At 52.6% G+C, this 24,214-nt stretch overlaps 1 protein-coding gene across 1 annotated transcript in view; it reads left to right on the top strand.

Moving 5' to 3' along the window:
* Nucleotides 1–22,380, top strand: part of TK2 (thymidine kinase 2) — a 26,822-nt gene extending 4,442 nt beyond the window's left edge. The window contains exons 3-10 of the mRNA XM_046682662.1: nt 376–450; nt 3,464–3,517; nt 5,880–5,969; nt 7,984–8,057; nt 16,345–16,433; nt 17,032–17,111; nt 19,319–19,399; nt 20,548–22,380. Coding sequence (XP_046538618.1) covers nt 376–450; nt 3,464–3,517; nt 5,880–5,969; nt 7,984–8,057; nt 16,345–16,433; nt 17,032–17,111; nt 19,319–19,399; nt 20,548–20,646 — 642 coding nt within the window. The 3' untranslated portion in view covers nt 20,647–22,380. The remainder of the gene's footprint in view (nt 1–375; nt 451–3,463; nt 3,518–5,879; nt 5,970–7,983; nt 8,058–16,344; nt 16,434–17,031; nt 17,112–19,318; nt 19,400–20,547) is intronic.
* Nucleotides 22,381–24,214: the final 1,834 nt, after the last annotated feature.

Raw genomic sequence — 24,214 nt, 5'->3', positions numbered from 1 at the left:
GGGCAGAGCTAGGGAAGGGCAGAGCTAGGGAGGGGCAGAGCTAGGGAGGGGCAGAGCAGGGAAGGGCAGAGCTAGGGCGGACGAGGGCAAGCTGGGTATGTTCTAGGAGTTGACTGTGAGGATCTGTTCTGGAGGCCGTGATCTGGTGGCCACGGGTGGTGGGCCTGGAGCCTGCCACTGATGGGGATGGTCAGTCTGTTTGTATTACTAACCACAGGACCTTAGAGGTTTCCTGTGCAGGGGTTTTTGTGTACACATCCAAGTCTTGGACTGAACCAATTATGCCGTTCACTGGAGCCCTTGCCTGGAAATTCTTCCCTGATATTCCCCCAGGTGCTTGATTTCTGGTTCTGACACGCTTTTGTGTTTTGCCAGATCTGTGTCGAAGGCAATATTGCAAGTGGGAAGACAACATGCCTGGAGTTCTTCTCCAACACAGCAGACATTGAGGTATGTGTTCGAAGGAACCTGCAAAAGCTTGGCAGACTAATTTACAGAGGGTGTAGACCAGCTCTGTCCAATAGAAATATAATACGCGCCATAAATGTAAGCCACGTGTGTAAGGTAATGTAAAATTTCTAATAGACTCCCTAAAAACCCAAAAAGAACATTTTATTTAACATAATATATTCCAAATATTATCATGTCAACATGTAATCAGTATAAAAATCATCAATGAGCTATTTTGTGTTTGGTTTTTCATACTAAGTCTTTGAAATCTGGGATGCATTTTACACTTACAGCATATCTCAGTTTGAACTGGTCATGTTTCAGGTTGTAATAGCCACGTTAGCTCATAGTCGCTGTGTCAGACAGTGTGGGTGTGGAACAGTGCCACAGTCTGGTTAGATGAAGAGTCTGCATGTGAAAGAAGTCAGACTATTGAGCATGGCTAGAGTGTTACATCTGAGATATTAGGGGAGTATTACTATGTGTGGCCAGTTAACATAATTTCTAGTTTATTTACAATCCAATCACTAAAAGTAACCTCACAGATGTTTAAGAATTATCTCTTCACCAAGACCCTTCTTCCTTGTTTTAGATCTTAGTGGTGTCATCTTTTCTTTTTATGGCTCTATTTTGTTACTACAGATCCTACAATTTCCATACCGTTGGAGTCATTTTCTGTCCTCCTTTTCTTTCCTGTTTTTATTTCGATTAGAAATATATGTGGTTTGATAAAACTAGTAGACATTGCACAGCCCTGTCTTGCTTGTGTTCACATCCTGCCGTACAGGAAAGAGTTAACATAGCAGCCCTGAGACTGTGTACTTAGAGAGGCTGGTTTGCAAGGTTGGCCCTTGGCTGGCGTGTGGGAACTTAGATTTGGAGAGAGTTCCCACCATTTCCTAACCGATAGGAGCGGCTCTCTGTGCCTGAACTGTGCAGACAATATGGTTTATTTTGGACACCTGCTTTCTTTCTGCCAGTCTGGAATTTCCATATGTGCCAGGCAGAGGCTGCCCACATGACTGAGCCCTGATAAAAACCCGGAACTCCCAGGCTCAGGCCAGTTTCCCTGGCAGTCAGCATTCCACTCATGTTGTCACAACCAGCTGCTGGGGGAGTTGGGTGCGTCCCGTGTGATTCCCCTGGGAGAGGCCCCTTGGAAGCTTGTGCCTGGTTCCCCGAGGCTTGGCTCCATGCGCCCTTTTCCTTTGCTGATTTTGCTTTGAATCTTCTCACTGTAATAAATCTTGGCTATGAGTACGATTCGATGCTGTGTCCTGTGAATCCTGCTAGTGAATCATCGAATCTGGGGTGAGGGGGGTGTCTTTTGACTCCCAACACACCTGCCCTGAGTGGTGTAACTCTCACTGGCACTTTAGAAGCACTTAGGTCTCACTGAAGACCCTGGACCAATGATCGACAACAATAGTAACAGCAGCGACAGTTAATATCTAATAAGGATAATACAGGCACCATGTTGAGGCTTCATTATACATTATCTAATCGATTTTATCCTTATAAGAGTCGTCCCTGTGAGGTAGGTACCGTTATTTCCTCAGCTGCAGATGAGGAAACTGAGTCTCAGTGAGGTTAAATGGCTTGGCCAGGGTCGCATGGCTCGTGTGTGGTGGAGCCAAATCCCAGCTCAGGCTGTCTGGCTCCAGGGACCATGCCCTTGTTGGGTTCTTCTACAGCATGAAAGCTTTGCTGGCTTTAGGAAGACCACTCAGCCTTCAGATCTCAGCTCCATGCTCTCTGACCTCCCCAACTAGGTGACCCTCCTGGTTTAGGTTCTTCTGGCCCCTATGTACCCCTCTTTTATACTGCCACTCAGGGTTTGAAAATACATGTTGATTTCTGTGATGATCTGATTGATGTCTGCTTCCGCCAGTAAGTTTAAAGTTCCATGAAGGCAGGGCTGGGTGGTTTTGCTCTTGCTGTATCCTTGGTGCCTGGCATGGCACCTGGCACAGTGGGTGCTCAATAAATATTTGTTGAGTGACAGTGCCACCTGTGGAGCCACAGGGCAAGGCTGCCTGTGACCCAGCTGCTGGTGGGCCTGAGTGGTGCAGCATACACTATTCAGGGAAGAGGAACAGAGTGCTGAAAACACAGAAGAAGGAGAGGGGGCTTAGGAGGGGCAGGGAATGATTCACAGAAGAAGGGGTATTTAAACTGAATTTTGAAGGATGTGTAGGAGTCTTCTATGTAATGAAAATTGATGTGAAATGAGGTGAGGTGGGCATACTGGGCAGAAGGAACAGCATGAGCAAAGGCACAGAGGTGTAAAAGGTGGGGGGAGGTTACTCTTCAACAGTCCCATGCATTGCTTTCCTTTGGTCTCTTGTGGCCTATGGCACCTGCTCATATGCACTTGAAGGTCCCCAAGTGGATCCAGGTGCTCTCAAAATCTTGGCCCCAAGAACACCATTTAAGTCCTTTCCAGCACTTGCCTGTGCACTCATAAAGGCTCTTGCATAGTTTAGGGAGCATACTAAAGAAATGTGACTCTTAGCTGTCATTGTGCCCAATGCAGAGATCAGGGGAAGGGAACGAAGGCAGAGCAAGCTGCCAAGGTCTCAGGAGAGCTCCTGAGTGGGGACACTGAGCTTCCTGCCGCAGCCTGGAGCACCTGAGGTAGCTTCCCTCTTGGCTGCTCTCCCCTCCCTGCTCAGTCCGAGGTGGTGGGCAATTAGGACCAGGATGAACATGGAGGAGGGAGTGAGAGAACCCGCCTTGCCCTCGGGAAGTGCCCAAGGCAGCCAGACAGGTGACATGTGCTATACTTTTAGAGGGGGATGGACAGAGTTGTTCTCAGGTAATTTCTGGAAGTCACGTGAGGAAACCACGTCTAGATGGAGATGTGGCCTTGCAGGGAGGGTTGCTCGACTATTTTGGCTCACTCTGGGCACCCAAATCTTGACTCCCCCCCCCCCAGCCCCCAGCACTTACCCGCTTTCACACAACTCAGACCTGATCAACAGCAGCTCTCTGATGTTTCCTTTCCTTGCAGGTGTTCATGGAGCCTGTGGCCAAGTGGAGAAATGTCCGTGGCCATAATCCTCTGGCAAGTGTGTTGTTTCCTGCGTGAGCCAGCAGCTTTCCCTTAGGGGCCTGGGAATGGTGGTGCTGGTGCCCGAGCCTGCCCCGTGCCCAGGCATCTTCCTCGCTCTTAACTGGGTTGGATGGGGAGAAGGAGGGGACAAATGGGAAATAGTGGCATGTTGGTGTTCTGAGGTCAAAGATCTCTAAGGCCTGGCTGGGCGTGTGCAGGGCCCAGGGACCTCCTGCCAGCCATCCTAGACTATCCCAAGTGGTCACCCTCGCCTCCCTCCATCGCCTGCTGCTCATTCTACTCCCAACTTCTCCTAGAAGAAACCCTTCAGAATCCAGGTCTCCTCAGGCCTAGTTCCCCAGGACCTGTCTCTAAGTAACCGGGTGCCTTGGTAAACCTCTGATTTCAGTTTGCACTTGGCAGTGTTCAGGGGCTGCCTCTGGCTCCCCGTGAAGCTGCCCGCCTCCTTTCCCAAGGGTAGACCTAGCAAGCAGGGTCTATAGCCTGTGCCCTTTCCACTTCCTTCCCTGTTCAGAAGGCTCTGCTCTGGCTGCTTAAAACAGCTGGGTGGCGTCTGGGTCCTGTAAGAGGGAGCTTAAGAAAGGGATGTTGGTTCTGCCCCCCTCCCGTGATTAGTTTCATTTTTCAGGGAGGAAACTGCAGCCGAAATCAGTTTCCCAAGGTTACACGGCTGGTAAATGACAGATCTGGGTTTGAACCTGGGACTAGGGCTGTCCCCTCATTTCTAGCAACACAGTTGGCAGCTCCTTGCGTGGTTCTTTAGATTCTGAGTTCCACTAGGGGCAGAGACTGTGTCCAGTTTGGCTTTCCATGGTTTGTTAGGACATAGTGCACTGCCGAGCACTTAGTAGGTGCTTGTTCATTCATTCATTCAAGCAATGTTTATTGCCTGCCTACCACGTGCCAGACACTATTCTAGATGCTGGGGCAGTGAGCAACTCAAAGGTCCTGCCCTCCTGGCCCTAAATGTTCCAGTGTGGGGAGGCGGGAGACAATTCAATGTAAGATATGGTGGTGGTGATAGGAGCTGTGAAGAAATCTAAAGCAGGTAAAAGGATGTCATTTAAATCAGGCAGAGACTCTCAGAGTCTTTGAATAAAGAATCCCAGAGACATGAAAAGAGTTCATGTCTCTGCATGTGGGAGAAGATGGAATGCCAGTCGTTGTCTTTGGGGATAAAGAACCCTCAGAAACATAATCTCTAGGAGCCAGCGAGGTACGAGGGCCGGGTTATTAAGTGAGACAACTGGAGCTGCAGACGTCAGGGGTTAGAGGTGACGTTTCACCCACACGGTCCCAGTCTCAGAAGTCGGAGTCTCCTTGGCACAATGACAGTTTAAGAATAGAATTAGATACTTTGACATGGCTTTCCATTCTGGACAGAAGAGAAGGACTGATATGTTTGTGAAAAGTCTGGATTCATCACTTTATCTGAATCGAGTTTCTCTTGCCGAAAGGTGGTTGTTTCTGCAGCCGTCAGCCAAGAGGGAGTGTTTCTCCTGACCTCCCTGAGATCTTTCACCCGCAGTTAGGAGTCTGCAGTTTTCAACACAGAGCGCTGGGGTTTCGTTACTTCCAAGAGAAAAAAGCAAAATGGAAAAGAGCAGAATAAGATGATTAGCAAGTGGAATCCGGAGCATGAAGTATTTTGTACCTACAGGCAATAGAGAGGGACTGGTGGGGCTTCTATTTTAGATAGAATAGCTGGGGTGCATCTCCGAGAAGGTGACACTGGAGCAGAGACCTAACCAAAGTGAGGGAGGGAGCAATGCAGGTATCTGGAGGGACAGCGTTCAGACAGAAGGCACAGCAAAATGAAGGCCCTGAGGTGGGGTCGGGCTCGGGTTGAGGCTGGACACTAAGGAGGCTCACATGGCCAGAAGCTCCCTGAGCCGGAGGAAGAATGGTAGGAGATAGAGACGATAGCAGTGATTCTCTAGGGCCCTGTGGGCCTTGGTAAGGGCTTTGGCTTTCATTCTGAATGCACTGGGAAGCCACTGGAAGTTTCTGAGCAGGGGAGTGACAAGAACTGATTTAGGCTGGACAGGCTCACTTTGGCTGCTGAATAGAGAAAAGACTGCAGGGCCCTCAATGAACGTTTACTGAGTGACTGAATGAGTGTTCCCTGGGGACTTTATATAGGCTCCTTACAGCTGTTACTGGGCCGTCCTGTAATTGTTCCAGTGTGTGTCTCTGTCCACTCTGTTCTGAGGTCCCTGTGACCATGTTGGGTTCATCTCTGGCCCCAGCTCAGCCCCATATAGGTTTTATGGATGGCTATCAGTGACCAAAGAGACCAGTGTCCTACAGATGGAGCACTTTTAGGTAAATTGCTGTATTCTCCCTTCTGCAGGGTCTCATGTACCGTGACGCCTGTCGATGGGGCCTCACACTGCAGACATACGTGCAGCTCACCATGCTGAACCAGCACACTCGTCCTCAGGTACGTTTCAGATGCTTGGTTTCAACTTTCTTAAAATTTTCTTCAAACAAGGGGTATATGATTGCCAAGAGGGGAAACCTCACAAGGAGGCCTTGCGTGCTGCTCAGCTTTCTCTGTCTCTGGGGCGACGGTGTCTTCCTGCAGCTCTCTGCAGACCAGCCAGCAGTGCCCCGCCCACCCACCTCAGCCAGCCAAGGAGTTGCTGTAGTGGCATATGAGCCCCAGTTTTCGTGACCCGATCACTTCTGGGATCAATGCCATTTAACTCAGTTCTTCTCAAAGTGTGGTCCCTGGAGCAGGAGCAGCAGCAGCACCTGGGAACCTGTTAGAAATGCGCATTTTGTGGTCCCATCCCAGACCTGCTGAATCAGAAATTCTGGAGATGAGGCCCAGCAATCTGTGTTTCCTCATGCTCTCCAGGTCATTTTAATACATGCTTTGCTCACATGTTTGAGAACCACTGATCTAACCTTCACAAGGCCTGGTTCTTGGTTCAAATTCTTGAGAGAAAGAATCTGATTGGCTCACGTTGGGTCAGGTGTCCATCCCTGGGCCAATCAGGTGTTGGGGCAGATCCTGGGGCATAAACATGGCTGCTTAGGCCTCTTCCATCAGGGACATTGTCGTTAGGGGCAGCCTCTTAGGAGAAGGGCTGGCTAGGGAATCCTGCTTGGCACCCGTGGTTCAGAAACGGCAGGTACTACCTAAGAGACTGGCTTCGGAGAATCTCCATGGAGACGGGCGATCCCCATAGCCAGTTACGTTGATGTGGGCTGGTCTGACCCTGGGTTGGGCCCCTGCAGCTACAGCTATGGTTCTACAAATCTGCGTCTTAATGGAAAGATAGGAGCAGGACCATATGAATTTCTGTCTCTCCAAATATCTGTCTAAAAGATGCAGATCAGAACATCTGAGGCTGGCCTTTTTCTGCTTTATTCACCCTCCCTTTCCCACATGGGCACTCAACTGCAAACCTAAATTGTATGTGATATATCTGAATATATGGGGCATATGTGTGTTCCTCTGTTTAAGGAAACCTGTCACGAGGGAGGCAGAGAGACATGGACAGACTGGGAAAGAGGAGCTGAAGGAGGGACGGGTGAATGGGGAGCTAGCAAAGGTGGGCAGCGGAGAGGCATATGTAAGGAGAGGATGGAAAAATGGAAAGGAAGCCAGGGGGACAGACAGACAGAGAGTCAGGAATTCCTGGGTTATGGCTTTGAGTCTGCCTCTGATTTTCTGATCCAGGCCCCGTGGGTTCTGTGGGCCAGGCTGAGTGACAGCAGTGTTTGCCCAGTTGGCGTCAGGAGTAAGGGCCCTCCTGCTTCCCAGAGGGACACTGACAAAGGCAAAGGTCATCTGTGGAGAGCGTGAGCTCCCTGGCAGAGAGGGACAACACCAGGGTCACCCTCCTCCCTCCTGGGCACAGTCCTTCCCGGTTTCCAAAGGGCTCCAGTGATCCCCAACCAGCCCTGTGAGGAGGTGGCGAAGTTGGCAGGTCTGGCATCTCTGTGGGGTTCCACAAAGCCAGACCCTCAGGCACCAATGGCAGAGTCCCCAGAATGTCACCTGCACCCCAGCCCTCTTGGAGCTCTACCTCAGGCATTCCAATCCCTCCACTTAAGCACATGCACCCTATTTAGGTCCATAATAGCCACACTTTGCACTTGACAACACTTTGCGGGACGGCACTCAGCAGTTTTTCTAGCACTTCCCCAAACCCACAATGCAGTTGAGCCTTACCTCCCCTGTGAAAGAGGCTGCTGCTGACAAGCCCTCAGCCCCTGTGTTGCTGCACTGGCCGCTGAGCTTCAGGGTGTGGGGAGGGTCCAGGGCCCAGGCAGGGCCACTGCCGAGCCTAATGTGGGACATACTGTTCTCCTCTGGTGACTGTCTCACTCTGTTCTTGTATTCAGCGCAGACCATGGGCAGGGGGAGCAACAGGCATTCTTCGAGGCTTCCTGACCTCCTCCTCTTTGCCTGTGTTAGTGAATCACTTCTTGTTTTCTTTTAGACATCACCGGTACGGTTGATGGAGCGGTCGATTCACAGCGCAAGATACATTTTTGTGGAAAACCTGTATAGAAGGTATCGTAGTTTGCACAACTGATAATTTTTTATTAAACCACTAATTTTCAGAAGTGAAATTGGAACTTGTTTATTCAGTTGATGTATCTCCATATGTATGGATTCCATGTCTGTGGAGTACCTACTGTGTTGTATCTGTTATCTCTTGTCACAGTAATGCTATGTAACAAACAACCACAAAACCTCAGAGGCAGACAGCTCTCTGCACTGATCACTCAGTCATCTAGGCTGGTCGGCCAGGGGGCTCTGCTGACCTTGGCTGGGCACAGTGATATGTCTGGGGGTCGGCTGGTCTAGGATGGCCCCGGCAAGGGTGACTGGGGTGACTCATCTCTCTTCTTGCCCTCATCCTCCTCCTGGGACCAGCAAGCTAGCCTGGGCATTCACTGCTCGTGGTGATGGCAGAGGGCAAAAGCACCAGTGGAAATGCATAAACACTTTTTCAGGGCTCTGCTTCACATGTGCTAATGTCCAATTGGCCAAAGCAGGTCACACAGGCAGACCCGAGTCTGAGAGGTGGGAGGGCCCTTGTGGGTGACCTGGCAAAATGGGAGGATACAGGGCGCAGGGAAGGATGAAGATTTGGAGCAGCTAGAGCCATCAGTCCAGCACAGTGTGCGTCATGTTTGTTATGGTTTCACTCAAAACTGTGTCCTGCCCTCATGGGAGCAAACTCTGCCGTATGGACATAGCTGGGGGGCACTTCTGGTGGCCCACAGTGCTGAGGCCTCAGAGGCGAGGGGCCCTCCATTCCTGTGCTCAGCTGACTGCTGATTTTTAGGGGTCTTGGGGAAATGGGCTGCAGGCTGTGGTCTGACGCTTCAGCTCCTTTCATGCCCCTCGCTCCTGGGAAGCTGTGTGCCTGGTCCCCCTCTCCTTGCCAACCCCCCACATTGCCGCTTCCTGCTTTGAGCTTTGGGGCGCTGCTCTTACTCCCTAGTGGAGCTGGTCCTGATCTCTGCCCTCTCCTCTCTGCGTCGGCTCCCTGTTCCTTCTCATCTGCAGCTGTGGTCCTGAACGTCCCTCTCCTGACCCTCCCCGGCCGCCCTGTCCAGATCACTCAAGACCTTTGTTACCCTGATTACTTGTTTTTGCTGGTTTCCTTCCTTGGATTTAAGACAACTTCAATTAGGTTGAACCATGTGATACTGTTGATATTTGACCAGTTTGACTTATAAAAATGGCAGTTTCGTGTGGTTCAACTTAGTATATGTTTATTTGTCTGTCTTTTGCGTGTCCCCCCAAGTGGACCATAAGCTCCTTGCGGACAGGGACCACGTCTGGTTTACTTGCCTGGCTCAGATCCAGCACAGAGCCAGCCCCTGGTTGATATTGTTGACTGTTGTTGGCTGGTGGGACCTGTGGGTCTTCTTTGGTCTCCAGCCCGATTTGTGCCCCAGGCTGCGGCCCCAGCTGTTTTACAGCCTGTCCTTTGAGGGGGGCCACTAAAAAGGCTTCTCCTTTGGGTCTTGAGCTGTCATGGATTCATGTCGTCGGGCCTGTGTGGCTCTAAAACGACTGGATGGGCTCTGCCCCTGTCCACTTCGAGCGTTAAGCTGGTGATGTGGGGTCAGGCACAGCAGCCAGGGCAAGTCCTGACTGTAGCTTTGTCCTCTGACCTCAGAATTTTCTTGTGGATTCTGCCCTCCCAGCAGGCAGTGTTCCTGATGCTCGAACCCCATCCTCCCCCAGTTGCCTGGGTTTCCAGCGAGGCGGAGGTGTCCTCTGCTAGTTTTATTTAATCCTTCGCTCTTCTTTGCTCCCTGCTCATTAGTGCCTCTGCCAGAGGGAGGACAGGCCCAAGAGAGAAGAGAAGAGAACAAGGGAGCCCCTTTGGTGTTTATTTACTGCTCTGATGAAAGTGTGGCCTGCGGAGTGGACCCTGGGCAGTAGGGGAGGGTCCCTGTGACCTTCGCTTAGCTGCTTCTCTGTTTTCTAATCGCAGTCAGCTTGGTCGGTTTTCTGTGGCAGCCAGCGGCTCTTTTTGAGGCGGGTAACCTGGGGTGGAATGACCAGAGGTCAGAGGGAGAGAGTAGGGTGGGAGTCAGGTCACCTGGGGCCCATCCTGGCTCTGCAGTTTGCAGTCTTTGTGAGCACGACCGAGTTCCTAAACTTCTCTGAGCCTTTTCATCTCTAATTCCTGTTGTCCATTCCTGGAGAGCCTTGGGAACAGTTGCCTGGTTTAGGATTTGTGACCCTTATGCAAATCCTCGTTCACCTTGGTCTTCATGGACTTTGCCAGTTGCTGCCCACCCCCCCACCCCAGCCAGCTGCAGGCTGCCCAGCGCCTCCCTAGGAGACATTCGTCATTGCTTGTTGTCTCAGGCAGCAGCTTTAGCTGATGTCCGAGGGCTTTGGCTACCTACACCCCGAGTCCTTCATTCCAGCGCTTCTGAGGGGCGGTTCTGTATTTCCTAACCTCTGTGGCTGTGGTCTAGGGCTTTGGTCCAGACAACATGGGCCTTGCCCTGGGCTATTTTGTGTGTGGTGCAGGAAAAGGCTGTAGCTTTTAATATTTTTGAGGTCTTTTCCTGCCGTGGTAACTTCATATTTGTGCCTCCCCCTGGCCCTCCCACAGTGCCTGGTATCTGTGTTAGGATTTCTATGGTACAGTGAACCATGAAAGAAATTTACAGTCTCCTCATTTCTGTTCTTGGGATCTAGTTGTTTTAAGTTCATACAGCCTCCAGAGCGCGGGGAGAGCCCCGAAGACCCTGTTGGAGCCTCGAGAGGATGGCAGGTATCAGGTGATGAAGCCCAAAGGCTGTTGGTTGGCACATGGCCTGGGCACTCCAGAGGCTGCTGGGAGCACTGTGGCACCCTGCAGGGCCAGGCCGTCCCCCACTTGGGTTTCAGGGAGATGGGAGAAGGCGGTGCTCCTCACACCCTTTCACTGAAGTCCCCCAAAGGCAGAGGAAAGCACACTCAGGCGGCTGCTTCCCCAGCTGCCCTCCCAGCCTGTGAGCCCGAAGCAGCCCACTAATAAACTGGAGATTTCTTTGAAGTCTCTTCTTTTATCTTGGACATTCATTTGGATTTTGCATTCTATTCCGTAATGGGTTCTTCTGTCTGTATCTGTGGCGAGCACCATGCTTAGTGTGTAGCTTGGAGTTCCCTCTCTCTCAGCCACATGCCCCAGAGTCCCCAGGATCAGGAGGCAGAGAACCAAGGGAGGGGCACTGAGAAGTCCCTTCCCAGTGCAGGTGACTGTCCTGTGAACTGGCCCAGGTCATCTCTGTTCCGGAAGTCAGGGCGTTTGCATAGGTGGCTGAGGAGCAGGTCGGGGCCGTGGACAGGAGCTGCATTTATGGCCCAGTTCTTCACACTCCCCTGCTTTGAACTGTCAAGGCAGCTTTGAGGTAGGTCCTGTGGACCCTGTTGGGCAGATGAGGAACTGAGAAGGGGTTAGTAGTCCCCTGCTCCTTCCTGATTGGGCGGGAAACTGATGGGTGAGCTGCCTTGTGCTCTGCTGTGTGGGGCGGAGGTAACGAGCCGGTGGCGAGAGACATCTAGATTTCTCTCATTCAGGCCAGAGGCTTCAGGCCTGTTGGAGCCCCCAGGTGCTGGCTCAGGGGAGTCAGGCCTCTGCCTCTTCCCCCAGGCCTTACGGTCGGCTTCTCCCACAGGTCACTGCGTATCTTGTTAACATGCAGATGCTGCTTCACTGACTCCAGGATGGGGCCCGGGAGCCTGCATTTCCAACAGGCCCCCCCCCCTCCTTCCTGCTGGCGGGGGATCACTCTTGGAAGGGCAGGCCTCAGAAGAAGCCCACAGCCAGGTGGCCCGCAAGGAGCCCTCTGTCCCAACATCTGGCCCTTTCCCCCTGGAGTTTTGTCCCCATGGCTTCCTTGTGGCCTCACCTGGGCCTTTGGGGTCATGAGAGCAAGAGCCCAGCCCTGTGCGTTGTCTTTGGGGCCAGGCGGCCCACCCTGGTGATCTTCACGGGCAGGCTTTCCTTTTTCCTGCACCGCCTGTGGTTTCTTCGTTTCACGTTTGTTGCTTCAGGTTCTGGTTGTTGGAGTTTTGTTGTTGTCTTTGTTTTGAGGGTCTTGGGTTTATTCCTACCTAGGTCAGGAGTGGGGCAGTGTAAAAAGTGTTTTTGGCTGGAGCTAAAGAAGTGACGGGTGGGAGGAAGAATAGAATGTGGCCTGTCTTTGTGTCACCCTCGTGACAGCTCCAGCTTCTCTCGAGGCAGTGGGTCATCCACAGTGAAGGGTTATTGAGAAAGTAGATGTTTTGAGAGGTTTGTGCTCCCCAAAAATACAGGTTACCATTATTTTGAGCCTAAACCAAAAGAAACCTAGAACTGAGTTTGGCTGGGTCCTTTGCCCGTACCTAGAATAGGATGTTTTGGTTTCCACCTGTGGGGACTTCAGCTGGGTAGTAGAAACCACAGACGGCACATGTGAGGTGTTAGCTGCTGCCTGGGAGCTCGTGTGTGGACAGCTCTGTCATCAGGCAGGGGACGAGTTGCTGCTGCCCCTTCAGTGTTGGGGTTGGTCCTTTCATCTTTCTCTGAAGCCCTTGCAACCTGGGTCTTGAATCTGGGGTCCCAAGTGGAAAGGACTGCTACAGACATGGCGCTGCTTCTGCAGCTGCAGGCTCGGGGGCCCAGAAAAGCCCACAGACTGGAGCTCTGCATCCCCAAAGCAAAATTTCTCAAAAGGCGTTCTTGCCTATGGGGCCTAGAACAAGTGAGGAGTTCCCCCTGGGAGAGACTGCCTCTTCCGGCCCCCGCCCCAGTGAGTGTGGGGGGTTTGAGATTGCTGAAGAGGAAGATTCTGGTTACACAGTCTCCTTAAAGAAAAGAACATTTGAGGTGTGGGCACTTGGCTGATGTAGAAAGCTGAAGGTGGTGAGCAAAACTCACACAGCTAACGTGGCCTCGCAGGCAATTGTGTGGCCTGAATCCCGTGGGCTGAATAATTGAACCACGAAGGTTTTGCAAGATCATGTGGTTGGCGTTTTCTAAGAACAGAAGTGAGGAAACTGGGTGGGGCCCGGCTGGGGAGGTGACATGCTGACTCACCTGGGGCTGGTGGTCGGGGACACTGATTAAGACCCTGCATTTGGGACAATAGGCAGGTCCTCCTACCTCCCTGACTGGCCCTGGGGCTTGGACTCCTCCCTCGCTCTGGTCCAGACCGGGGATTCATGGCCTGGGTCGTGGGCCTGAGAGCTGTGGCTTTGCTTGAGCTGAGACCAAAGAGACACTGGACGTGATCCAGCACAGTCCCCTCAGTTGACAAGCCAGGGAGGGTGAGTGATGCAACGGACAGTATATGGGTCTGGGGGCCACGGAGAGCCAGGCTTGACTCCCTGCTGAGACCGAGTCGAACTTAGTGTCTCTGGGCGTCAGTTTTCCTCATCTATAAATTGGGACCAAAATCGACCTCACAAGGTCTTGTGAAAAGAAAAGAAAAGAATGTATACGAGGTGGCTGGCATTTGTGTGTGAGATTTCTGTGCTGGCCTGTGATGTGCAAGCTGGGGGCTCTCTGGGCCTCAGGGGCAAGTGGCAGCATACTGTGCCAAACAAAACAGCAGGATTCATGTGGACCCAAGCCCTCAATTTTGCCACCCTGGGATAAGGGGGAGGCACTGTGACCCTCTCAGTCCACTGTCGGTGAGACATGAGGCTGGGTTTTCTGTATAGAGGTGCCACCGTCTGTGTGTTCCGTGGAAATAAAAGCAGTGGCTTGTCAGTGGTGCTGGGAGCCTCATTCGCAAGCCAGACCCTGGAGGAACTGGGAGGAGTTCCTGGGCGGAAAACCACAGATGCGGAGCAAGCAGCACCTGCTGCCTGACATCCCTGAGAATCGTGGACACCTGGCTTCTGTATCCTCACTCAGCTCAGCCAGTGGCCAGTTGTCCCAGATTCCCCTGCACCTTCCAGCACATCACTGCCGTAGTCTTGGAAGGGGTTTTCTGCGGGTCTGCCTACCGACCCTGCCCTCGGGGAGGCCGCCCCAGAGCACTGTCCCCATGGAGGCCCTCTTCAGAGGAGCATCGGAAAGGGAGGTCTTGCCTCCTCTGTCTGCTCTCAGCCCCGGGTGGGGGAAGCCAGCATGGGCTGGGAGGAGGTGATGGGAGGCCCCTGAGCCACCCAGGAGGTGTCCTGAGACCACCTGGAGACAATTTCCAGGGGAGCAGTGGCTCTCAGGCCCCAGAGACCCCCGCAGGTGTGAGCCCCCTCTGCATATCTCCGTGTACCTCCATGCACACGTGACGCTTTTCTGTGGTGGTAGTTGGTAGGGTTTTGGTTAACACTGTGCTACGTGTGGCCTGAACTGTGGCTCGGTTCTGTGGTCATAGCTATGGGGATCCTCCCAGCTCTGGGATTTGACAGAATCTCTCTTGAGTTGTGCAGATACACGTGGAGTCCTCCAAGAGCAAAGTCTGACATCTGGCTGTGGCTTGGGGACACGGGAGACTGTTTGGGGCAGCTTTCCCTCTGCGCTGTTCACTGGCTCACCGCCCTGAGTTGCCTGTGTGTCCTGTGTCCTTGGGCTGTGTGTTTGGTGGAGAAGAGGAAGGGCTGATCTGCACCTTCCTTTTTGCAAATCCTTATTCCCTTGGAGTCAATTTTGTTCTGGAGAACAACATAGTTTGTTTCCCAGAGAAGGAAAACATGTTGAGAGAGTGATTTGGTTTCTTGAACGTCAGATACTCTCAGCTGCAACTAGCTGAAGCCCAACTCAATGTAGCCTGAACAATGAGGTAGTTACTGGCTCTCTTAACTAGGGGCTTTGGGGTTGCTTTCATTTTGTGGTTCTGGCCCTTTTTCTCTGTGTTTTCTTACTCTGTCTTGTTCGTGGCTTCAGTATGATTCCCTCATGGTGACAAATGGCTGTGGCAGTGCCAGCTTCTTGCCTCCCTCCGTGCCCATCCCTGCCCACCTCCTCCCACCAGGTAGGAGTCAGTTCACAGCACCTGGCAGGGGGCCGGCTCTGGGCCACCCCTCCACTGGGCTCTTCCCCTGCCCCCTTTCTTTAGTCAACAATCAGGAGTCCGCCTCGGCACACAGCTCAGTCCATATCGCCCCGTAGCCAGTCTCACCAAACCCAGTTCTCAGAGGATCCAAGATGGTACCCAGGATGGGTAATTCCTCTCCTGGGCCCTTGAAGTTCGCTCAGCTGTGGATGGACTTGTTTCCTCCATCTGCTGCCGTTCCTTCTGTCCCCTTCCTGTTTGTTTCCTCCTGGGATTGAGGAAGCCCGCAGGAGTCAGGGATGGACGCCAGGTCTCTCTTCACTCTTTGGCCCTTTCTTTATTTCTTCCTTCCTTTATTTTTCAGATAACACTTTCAATACATAGTAATGTCCCCCCCTCACTTGATTGGAGAACTAATATGTTGTTCAATTGTGGAAAGTACAGAAAGGTGTAAAAAAAAAAAAGAATAAAAGTCTCCCATGGTCCTAAAGCTCAAAGAAAAGTACTGTTAACATTTTGGGGTTTTTCTTCCAGTGTTTTTTCAAAATGTGTGAGTGAATACTCTTGAAAATATGGTTGGGTCATACTATCTACGCAGATTTATAGCCTGCTGTTTTCATTGAACATTAGATTATAAGCATTTTCCATGTCATTAAAAATTATTTTACAATGTCATCTTTCAGTTACTGCATGGTTTTCTGTTATGTAGATGTACAAGATTTAGTTTTTGTGTTTTTTGTGTTTTTTTTGCTGGGAAGGATTCCTTCTGAGCTAACACCTGTGCCAGTCCTCCTCTCTCTTTTGTATGTGGGACAGCACCACAGCATGGCTGTGCGTGGAGCAGGTCTGCGCCCAGGATCTGAACTCGCAAACCTGGGCCACCAAAGCAGAGCTGTGGAGCTTTAACCACTCGGCCATGGGGCCAGGCCCACGACTTAGTTTTTAATTATTTTAAACAGTGCTACAGTGGTATCCATGGTCATTTCACAGAATAAGTTTCCAGAGGTGAAATTGGTTTGCTGCTCTGCCTCCCAACCTGAGCACTGTCCCTGTTCTCAGGGAATGGCCTTCAAAGCCCCTTTCTCTGCTTGGAGTTCAGATCCAGATGAGTTCTCCCACCGGGCAGTGCCGTGCCGCTTGGTGTGTTTATACCATACCCCGTCCCCAGGCAGTGGAAGGTCGGAGGTGTTTAGGGTCCTGGCATCACTACTCATCCAATATCATGTGGATCACACCAGGCCTCGGTGCCCTTGGCCATGCCCTTTCAATGAAAGCCATCCCCAGGTCCTTTTGGGGAATGGCATATCCCAGAAGCTTTCTTATGGGCGAACAAACCTTTACAACTCTCACTGCAGCGGGAAGATGCCTGAAGTGGACTATGTGGTTCTGTCGGAGTGGTTTGACTGGATCGTGAGGAACATTGATGTGTCTGTCGATTTGATAGGTGAGCCTCCCCTCCCCAGCCTCCCTCCCTGCCTCCCGCCCCTGGGCCCAGCGAGGGTGTGCTTGTCCAGGCCCCCAGCCAGCAGGTAGTCACCTTAACCACCTGTGATTGGCTCCCCACAGTAGTTCAGCTTTCTCCCTAAAGTCAGGCAGAATTTGGGGCTTCTTGTCCCTCTTGGAGAAGCACCCTGGCCTTCCTCAAGCTGCTCTCTCCTGGGTCCATTTTGATTTGGTGGGTTTTCTAGTTTGTAAGGGAGAGAGGAGGGCCAGAACCTGGACACTTCTTGAGACCCGCTGTGTGCAGGCCCTGTGCTAAGCTCTGTCTGTGTGTGGAGGCTCATTCAGACTCACAGCGACCCCATGGGGCTGGTGACATGGAAAGGGAATGAAAGTCAGGATATGAGGGTCAAGGTGCCTGTCAGGCCACGTAGCTGGTCAGTGGTCAAGCTGCGAGCTGACCCTGGTCTGTGGCTGCTGCTCAGAGCTGCTGGCAGATGTCTCTCCCCACGCCTTGCCCACACCTTCCTTCCCCTCTCTGTGGCTTTCGCTTCCAAGCCAGGAACAGAGTGCTTAGAGCTATGAATTGTTTTCAATCTCAGTTTACCTTCGGACCACTCCTGAGACTTGTTACCAGAGGTTAAAGATGCGATGCAGGGAAGAGGAGAAGGTCATTCCGCTGGTAAGAGCGCCCTTTAACTCGGTTAGAGATGAAGTGGGAAACCACCTCTGCCCCAGCCCGGCCCCACCCTCCTTGAGATCCTTGTGTAGTCACAGAGAGAGAAACAGGAAGTGAGCATATCAGAGTGCAAGCTCTGACTTCCTCTGTGGCTGGAGACCCCTGGCGATGTCCAGCTCTGCTTCGCTTCCCGTGTCCCTGACCTCGTGCTCTGCACCCTCCCCTCCTCCCCGTCCAGTCCAGGGGTCACCAGGGCTTGTCCGGTTCACCTCCTGAAGGCTGCTCCCCTCTCTGCCCTTCTCTGGATCTTGCTAGAATGTCCCCTTGTGCTCCCTGCTGCATCCCCAGTGCTTAGCACAGTGCCTGGCTCAGAGGTGGCCCCCACGAGCGTTTGCCCAGTGCTTCCCCCTACTGGGTTCTGGCTCAGGGCCACGTCCACTCGTTGAGACTGTTGTAATCGGCCTGGACTGCTCTCCTCGCCCTGGTCTCACTCCCCACAGCCCCCTCCAAAGTCTGGCCTGCACTCTGCTGCTTGGCTGATGTTTCTAATACAGAAAAACACTCAGGCAATTTCCTAGCCAAAAACCCTTCAGTGCCTCGCTGCTGCCTAGGATAAAGTCCCCGCGTTGTAGCATGCTGTACCAGATCCTGCATGACTGGCTTTATCTCCTTCTGCTTGCTTTCACACTGGGGCCAAAAAGAATTAGTTGTGGCTACACACACACATATACACACTCACGCACCATGGAGTTACACAAATGTGCCTTTGCGTAGTGGGGTCTTTTGCCTTCTGAGTTCAGCTCAGATGTCACCTCCTCCAGGCAGCCTTCCCTGACCTCCCTCCATTTTGCTTCCCTAGCCCCTGGGCTTACTATGATCACAGCCCTTAGGATAAACATACTAAAACTGTTTGTTTATCCATTCATTCCCCATCCCTCGCTAAACTGAGCTTTTTAAGATGAGATCTCATTCCTTCAGTGTCCCTGGCATGTGTCCCAGGGCCTGGCACCTAGGAGTTTCTCAGTTAATATTGACCTGAATGTCCCATGTGAGAAGCTGCCCCTGGAAGGACTTAGGCAGAGGCCGGGCAAGCATTTACTGGGATGTCATGGGGTACTGAGCTCCAGATGGGCTGGATTGGGGGCCCTGGAAGGCCTGTCCAGCTCCTGAAGGCCTGCCCAGCCTGGTTTGCCTGGGCACCAGCATGGGAGATTCCCGCTGTGAAGGCCTGGGCCTTGCTCTTGGCAGCGCCTTTGAAATCCTGGAGACAGGAGTGGTTGAAGGAAGGGCACAGTGGAGCGGGGCCAGACCGTGCTGTGATGGGGCCCGGCAGCTCTGTGGGAGACCCAGATGTTCTGAAGAAATGCCAGGCTGGAGTCCCTCCAAGCCATTATCTAAGCCACTGTCTTAGCGGTTCTGACAAGGCCTACAGGACACATCTCTCTGTTGTGGCTGAGGGAGAACTCGATGGTGGATGAGAAGGCGGCAGTGCGGTTTATGCTTACAGCTGCTGGGCTGGCGAGTACAGGGCCCCTGGAGGGGGTGTTCCTGGGTGGCCAAGAGCACCTTGGTCTGTGCATGGGAGAGCGTGCCATCCACTCCTGTCTGGCGCAGAGGCACGAGTGGCTGGGGGGTGTGTCTGGGCCTCTTTTCTCCTGGGTTCCACCTTGTTGAGCTTTCTGAAGTCGGTGGTCTTTATGGTCTTGAGGATTCCTAGGTTGCAAGTTGTCTGGTGGGCTGGAAGCAGCGGGAGTGGGGCTTCTAGGCCATGGGGGTCACAGTCCTCTTGTTGGGAAGGACAGAGGGGAGGGTTCAGAGGCGGCCCAGGGCTGGGACACCTGGCCAGGGAATGGCCATGGACACTCCACCCCCCGTGAAGGAACTAGTGGCCCTGCTGCTGGGGAAGTGGCAGTAAATGAGAGGAGCCGGGCAGGAGGGTGCGTCTGAAGCAGCAGCGGAGCAGAGTGCACCCGAGGGATGAGACGTGTGGCCGGAGTGATGCTTCTGACCATTGCAGTGCATGGGCTGGCCAGTGGGGTGCGCAGCCGTGTTTGTCACCGGCCGCCTGAGCCAGGTCGGCTGTCCCAGGCTCCTTTGTGCAAGCTGCTGCCCCATGGACTGACATTTGTCCCACCTGCCTGAGCCCCTTGGTGGGAGAGGATTGCTCCCCTTCGCACTCCCGACGTGCATGTGTGTGTGTTTCCCGGCAGGAGTACCTGGATGCGATTCACCACCTCTACGAAGAGTGGCTCATCAAAGGAGGCCTTTTCCCCGTCACGGCCCCTGTTCTGGTAAGTCCCCCTGACAGGGCAGGAGACTTTTCTAGAAGGAAGAGTGACCTGGGGAATGTCATCCACTCTCAGTCTGGGGAAGGGCCGAGTCCTTCGGAGAATTTAGAAAAAGGAAGCTGGGAGGGGGAAGGGTCTCTTTGTCTCTCACGGTCCCCATTCTGGACTGAGTCCCAGAGTGAGTCGGACAGGTCTGAGAGAAGGCAGTCTGTCCCAGTGTCATTACAACAGTGACCACAGTAGCATCTCACTTATCCAGCATCATCAGTAAAGGAGTGTTCCAGATGACTGAAGCCTCTAGACCTGAGTTTTGGCTTTAACCATTTGGGATGGTGGCCTTTCTGACATGACCGTCCCTTCTTCAGTGGATGGCAGGCACAGAGCCTCACGCACCTTTTCTTGGTGACCCAGGGCATCTGAAGGAGCAGGCGGTGCTGTTCTGGGCTGTCACACAGTGATGCCCTTAGGAGGTGCTGAGGTGTGTAGGACTGTTTGCCCCAGACTACTAATGCCTTTGAGTTCCTGTGTGTGCTTTCTGGTGACCCTCCCTTTTGCTGACGCTCACCATTTCTCACTGTGTTGATGTGTCTGCTCCACTCATGCTTCCCCACTTCCTGGTCGCCTCCTTTTCTGATTTGTTGCTGCCAAATTTCTTTAGGCAGGCAGATGGGTCCCTAAGACCCGTCTGCACACAGTGAAACGTGCATACGGTGCAGGATCTGCAGGAGGGCCAGGCACAAACTGTTGTGCGTGGCCTTGGGGACGTCTGTTTGGGCTGCTCAAACACCTTGGCTCTTCCAGGCAGTGAGGTTGCTGGAAAGTGAGATATTACTGTAGTGGGTTTTTAAAGAAGTAAAGTCTTTTTTTCCCCTCATTACAGAAAAGTGGACGATATAAAATGATGAGAAAAAACATCATTTGTGAGCTCACTGCAGGGACCACTGTAATGGATTCTTAAGTGAGAATAGAGTGGAGCATGTAGATTGACCTAGAACTGTTTGGCCCTGACCTCCCTTTTCGTCTGCCTGTGACCTTGGGCTTCTCTGCCTCTCCCCGCCTCATCTGCCTGCCTCCATCTCTCTCTTCGTCTGTGAAGAGAGGATGATGTTGAGGTCAGGTGCAGCCCTGTGACCCGTGTGTTTAATTTCCAGGTGATCGAGGCTGACCACAACATGCAGAAAATGTTAGAACTCTTTGAACACAACCGGGACCGAATATTAACTCCAGAGAATTGGAAGCATGGTCCGTAGGACAGGAAAGATCCTGCCAGAAAAATGCCTGCTGTTGCCCAGTTAGCTATTAGGAGCAATTTAGAAAAATCCACTCTCGGGAGGGCTTTATATATGGCCAGATTTGTTTTCCTAATGGTCCTTTCTCCTTTGCCAGTGTCTTTATCCTGAGTTTCTGGCACTTGTGGGTAAATGACAAATGGCACCAATGGGTTTGCTGTGCCCTTTGGTGTTCACAGCCTTGTATTCTCCCTGGGGCCTCTCCTCGTGGTTTCCCACTGCTGGGTCCCTCTAATGAAGGGAAGAGCCGTCTGACATTATGCTGGGCTCATGGTCTCTAACCTTTCAGACCACCCAGGAGGGCGAGGTTAGTGGTCTTACATCCCAGGGGAGGAAGTTGAAGCTCAGAGGGGCTGAGGGACTCCTCAGGGTCACACAGCCAGTAACAGTGTAGTCAGCACCATTCAGACTTTTGGTGACCCCAGAGCGTTCTCTTGCCCCAGGCTGCCTCAGCCTGAGAGCCCTGCCTTCCGCTGCTGGAGACCCTTGCATCTGCGTGGGGAGAGCCAGGGGTGCTTGGAGCCGCTATCATCATTTTCTCATTATTTGAGCAGTTCTTGAGGACAGTTGGCATTTCTAGATGTTTACAAAATTGTGCTGTGTTTGGCTCGAGGCCAGCATTTAGTAGTGTCCCAGCATAAGGCTGCTGCAGCTTGTACCACCCCATCATCTAGACTTCCACGTCCTTGGGAGAATCACGCGCTGGCTCCTGAATGGTGCTCGGTCTCCTCGGTGACAAAGGTCCTGCTTGAGCTGCTGCCAATTCCACGTCAGGGAAATGACTGTGGGCACCTGGCTGGCCTGCCCAGTGCCAGCTGGGGCGTGGGACCACCGGCCCTGGTTCTGGGGCTCCCTTACTTGTGGCTTTGTGCGAGGAGCTTCACCTTTGGAATTACTGAGAGACACAAGTAGCCTTCATTCTTTTTGAAATGTTTTCCATCTAAGGGGACACCTTGGGCCATAGAACATGAAACCATCTTTATTGACGTGGAAAATATCGTAGCTTTGCTCAGCTGCAACAATGCATTGAAGGCACAGCTGTCTCTTGAGTCAAGTAGGAAGCAAGAGAAAGGAAGAACGTTCTCTCTGGGGACAGTCTGGACAGGAAAGTCGGGGCTTGCCAGCAAAGGCTTCTGATGTTTTGGAGGCAGGCGGGGAGAGCTTCAAGAAGACTGGCTGCGCACACCGGAGAGGGTCGACTGAAGTCTGGGGAGACAGGCCTCGGCCCCTCCCGAGCAGCGGTTGGTGTAGGTGAAGGTTGGAAGGCCTGGTCCCCGCCTCCGCGTGACTCTAGCACCTGTGCTTGCAACAGTCTGCTGCTCAATAGTGACAGGTGCCCCTGGTGGTCCAGTCCCAGAGCGAGTGCTAAGAGGGCAAGCACTCTGGCTCCCGGCCCTGCCTGTCTGGACCAATTCTTGGGACATGTCGGCAGGATGAGGGGCAGCAGCCCAGCGTGGGGGCTGTGTCTCTCAGCTCACTGTCAGTGATGGACCAGAAACCTGGGGGAGGCGAGACCTTCTGCAACCGGGTATGGTGACAGGCCGGGGCTGTCTTTGGGAATTTGTAAGTGAAAGTCCAGGATTTTCCCCACAGCTCATTTTGAACATCTGTTTCAGGGGTAATGTGATTTTTTAAAAAAAAAGTCTTGTTCTGTTGTAGCCAATAAATCTTTCACCTAAATTTTGAAGTGCTTAATTTTGGAGTGCTTCCTCAGCCAGTGGTTTTAGCTCCTTGCAACAGCCTTTTGCCAGTAGGATAATGTGTTTTTATTTTTTAAACACCATGTTTCCTAACATGGGAGGTGTGGGTCCAAAAGAGCTCACCATCGTTCCATGCTGGCGTCATGGAGAGGATGCTGTGTGTATCTGCAGTGGCCGGGCCTGGTTGCAAACATCTCCCAGCCCAAAGATGTCACATGAAATGGCTGGAGTCCAGCTCGCACGAGGGTCGCTTTCCCCATACGGCAGGCTGGGCTGGTGGCAGCAGGGGTCACAGAGCAGTTAAGAACACTGCTGCAAGTGGGCAGGAGAAGGGGAGATGGCACATAGTGGGCACGGGGCCTAGTTCTTCGAGCAGAGGGAGGCACTCCCCAGGGATTCCCAGGAATGGCCGGGAGGAGCAAGGGGCGGGGGCTGGCATGCCTGGATTGCCAGGCAGGGCAAGCCAGGGCAATAACATTCCAGATCTGCTGGTATCGCCCCGTTCTTACCCTGAGGCGGGGTTCCGTAGGGCGTAAAGTGAGTACGCCCCAGAGCTGCCTCAGCTGCTTTAACTTTTGCTAATTTTCAAAAAAATCTTGAACGGCATATACATTTTCTTTCAGTCATCATTTTTAGTGAGATCATTCCAATTTACATTTAAGCTTTTTAATTTTACATTTATAATACATGATTAGAACCATTCAGAAATATTTCATGTGCCTGGTGATTAAAAAAAAATGAGATAGAAGGGTATCTCTTTCACATAAAAGAAGTGCAGTCCAGGGCTGGTGTGGCGGCCCTGAGGCCGTCAGGATCCAGGGCTCTTTCTGCTTTTCTGTTACGAGTTGGACATCCTGGTTCGTGGCTTCCTTGCTCCAGGGGCCTCACTGTGCGAGATGGCACTGGAGCTCCCCCTCTAGCTGATGTTGGCATGAGGACATACTTTCCCTCATTCACACTTTAATTCAAGTCACAACTTTGCAAGGCATAACTAAGATAAGCTGGAAGCTTCTAACAGGACTTGGCTAGAGGCCTTGGAGGTGGAGGAAAGGCAAGAGGGAAGTTGACGCCCACAGGCTGGACCACAAAATCTGGCTTCAGTGCTGCTGTGCCCCCTGGGCCCCACCTCTCCATCTCTTCTGCCCTCATGTCACATCCTCTTCGCCGCCTGGTACTGCTGTGTCCTCAGCTCAGCCTGCTTCCCTTGGGCTTCACTCGCCCTGGGCCGAGCCCTGTGAGGGCAGAGACCACCGGTCTGATCACTCCCATGGCTTGGCTCTCCGGAGGCCCTCACTAACTGTGGACCCTGGGAAATGATGTCACCAGCCTGCTTTTCCTTTTCCCTTTCTCTTCCTTCCCCCTTTCATTTCCACTTGGACCCTTCTCCGAGATGAGGAGTGAGTGTCCCCTGCCCAGGGCATCAGTCAGAGACCCTTCCTGGGACTCCCACAAACTCCCGCCGTCAGACCTGGGGAAGGACTGAGGTATTGACAGCTGTGAGAGCAGGTAGATGTTTCCAAAACCTGTCTACACCTGGGTCGTGTTGACTCTGGACTACCTCATCTTCCTAGAGCCCTGGGGCCAGATGGAGGCGCTCACTTCAAATGCTCACTATCTGTGGAATGAGTGACGTCTATCCCCTTGGCCTCTCCACCCTGAAGAGTTAGTTATTAAGATAATTGACGAGCTCTTGGCAATGTCAGCCCTCCATTATTGAGAATCTAATAATAATATCTCGCCCCGTGCCTCTGGGCCTCCACAGTGGCTTACTCACCGAAGCCCTCAGGGGCACTGGCACGCGGCTTTCTTTTCCTAATAGCCCCAAGCCC

Source organism: Equus quagga, chromosome 13 (genome assembly GCF_021613505.1).
Source record: "Equus quagga isolate Etosha38 chromosome 13, UCLA_HA_Equagga_1.0, whole genome shotgun sequence".
NCBI classification, from domain to species: Eukaryota; Metazoa; Chordata; class Mammalia; order Perissodactyla; family Equidae; genus Equus; species Equus quagga.
Note: the sequence above shows the minus strand (reverse complement) of the source record. Positions and strands in the feature narration are given on the sequence as shown.